We start from the raw sequence: 2,295 nt of genomic DNA on the forward strand, positions 1-2,295 counted from the left end.
GCTAGAGCCCTGGCGAATAACCCCAAAGGCTTCCTGGAGGAATCTACAATTAAAAAGAACCTATTAGTTGCCTATTTGAACAGGGTTGCAAACATCCTGGCACTCAGTTCATCCCATTAACAAGGAAAATGTGCTTTTTGTCATCTCACAAATACTAGCTCTGAAGCCAGAGAAGCTGGTTCTCCAGGGCACATCCCAGACTGGGTGGCTTCTCTCCATTTTATGGTAATGATAAACCTCTGGGGAGGCAGCAGGTGGTTGGAGCAGTTGGAGTCCTGGACCCGCTGGCAGGAAACTTACCCCAACACGTGTGCACGTGTGCCCAAAATCCTGAGAGGAGAATGGAGAAGGGACTACGGCATAGCTATCCCCCCTGGGGGTGATTTCTCACTTTCTCTCTCTGTGTCTCTGGCGAGCATATACACCCTATGGCAAAAATCTCTTGGGGGCAAAAAAAAAAAAAAGGCAGGCCCCTGCTTCAGGGGCACCACCTGAGAACACGCCTTGTTATCCTTCCTGTGTTCCCCACGCAGGGGTTACAGGGGCACAGAGCCCCACCCTCTCAAGGCTTCTGACACTCACCGAGGACAATCGTTGCCTTGGCTAGATTGTGACCTAGAGGCCAGTCATCCCTGACAAGGCCAGAGCAGGCCTGGCCACCTGGAGGGTGAGCAGGCTGCAGTTGCGGATGGAGGCCTCTCAGGCATCGAGGGCAGCCTGCCAGCCCTGAGAGACGCCCGAGAACCGTGGAATCCCGTGCCCTTAAAACTTCCAGAGAAACTTACTGAGTCACGAAGTGGCCCGAGAGGACTCTGTTCTTTATTTTGCTGACGCTCAGAAGAGAATGCTGTAGACATGTTTAACCCACACGTGTTAGAGTCTCCAGCTGTGATTTTTGACAACGGGTCGGGGCTCTGCAAAGCTGGTCTGTCCGGAGAGATTGGGCCTCGCCATGTTGTCAGCTCCATTGTGGGGCACCCGAAATTCAAGCTGCCCTTGGCTGGAGCCAACCAGAAGAAGTACTTTTTGGGTGAAGAAGCCCTGTCTAAGTATGAAGTCTTAAATCTGAGTTACCCCATCGACCGAGGCCTCATCACGGGCTGGGAGGACATGGAGAAGCTCTGGAAGCATCTCTTTGAGTGGGAGCTGGGCGTGAAGCCAAGTGATCGGCCGGTGCTCATGACCGAGCCCTCTTTGAACCCAAGGGAGAACCGAGAGAAGATGACCGAGATCATGTTTGAGAATTTCAGAGTGCCTGCCTTCTACCTGTCAGACCAGGCGGTGCTGGCCCTCTATGCCTCTGCCTGTGTCACAGGCCTGGTGGTGGACAGCGGGGATGGGGTCACCTGCACTGTCCCCATCTTCGAGGGCTACTCCTTGCCTCATGCAGTCACCAAACTCTATGTGGCAGGCAGGGACATCACAGAGTTCCTCACCCGGCTTCTCCTGGCCAGCGGGAGGACCTTGCCGTGCTTGCTGGACAAAGCCCTGGTGGACGACATCAAGGAGAAGCTGTGCTACGTGGCCTTGGAGCCAGAGAAAGAGCTCTCCCGGAGGGCCGAGGAGGTGCTGAGAGAGTACAAGCTGCCCGACGGGAACGTCATCTTCGTCGGGGACCAGCTCTACCAGGCGCCCGAGGCCCTCTTCACACCCGAGCACCTGGGCATCCACAGCCCGGGCCTCTCCAAGATGGTCTCCAGCAGTATTGCCAAGTGCGATGCCGACATCCAGAAGACCCTCTTTGGGGAAATCGTGCTGTCTGGGGGCACCACTCTGTTCCAGGGGCTTGATGACCGGCTGCTTAGGGAGCTGGAGCAGCTGGCTGCCAAAGGGACCCCCATCAAGATCACAGCACCCCCCGACCGGTGGTTCTCCACGTGGATTGGGGCCTCCATCGTCACCTCTCTGAGCAGCTTCAAGCAGATGTGGGTCACTGCCGCGGATTTCAAGGAGTTCGGAACCTCTGTGGTCCAGAGAAGGTGCTTCTGAAGGGCCAGTGCCTGGCAGCCATGGGGAGTGAGCTCCACCCTCAGTATCAGCATATTCAATAAAAGACAAAACGATGGAGTGTTTGGCCATGCTGGACTCAGTTCATTCTCACTGGCTCCAGAGTAACTTCTTTCCTGGTGGTGCATGTTTTAAGTGGTTCTGTCCAAGTCTCCTTCTTTCCTTTCTCCCCAAAGAGCCCTGGGCTGTGTGTGGAGATTTGTACTGAAAGCAGGGACCAGGGCTCAGCCCCAGAGACTTGATTCAGCAAGGCCCTGGAATCTGCATTGTAAACAAAGGTCTTAAGGG

The 2,295-nt window shown here is 55.3% G+C and overlaps 1 protein-coding gene across 1 annotated transcript; it reads left to right on the forward strand.

Moving 5' to 3' along the window:
* The first annotated feature begins 614 nt into the window (after window positions 1–614).
* ACTRT2 (actin related protein T2) lies at window positions 615–2,072 on the forward strand. The gene has a single exon (XM_006161184.1). It carries the CDS (start codon window positions 856–858, stop codon window positions 1,987–1,989), a length of 1,134 nt encoding a protein of 377 aa, XP_006161246.1. The 5' UTR covers window positions 615–855; the 3' UTR covers window positions 1,990–2,072.
* Window positions 2,073–2,295: the final 223 nt, after the last annotated feature.

This window comes from Tupaia chinensis, unplaced genomic scaffold, assembly GCF_000334495.1.
Source record: "Tupaia chinensis unplaced genomic scaffold, TupChi_1.0 Scaffold138365_1, whole genome shotgun sequence".
NCBI classification, from domain to species: Eukaryota; Metazoa; Chordata; class Mammalia; order Scandentia; family Tupaiidae; genus Tupaia; species Tupaia belangeri.

Coding starts and splice junctions, on each gene's coding strand:
- ACTRT2 (XM_006161184.1), top strand. CDS start 856: ATGTTTAACCCACACGTGTTAGAGTCTCCAGCTGTGATTTTTGACAAC.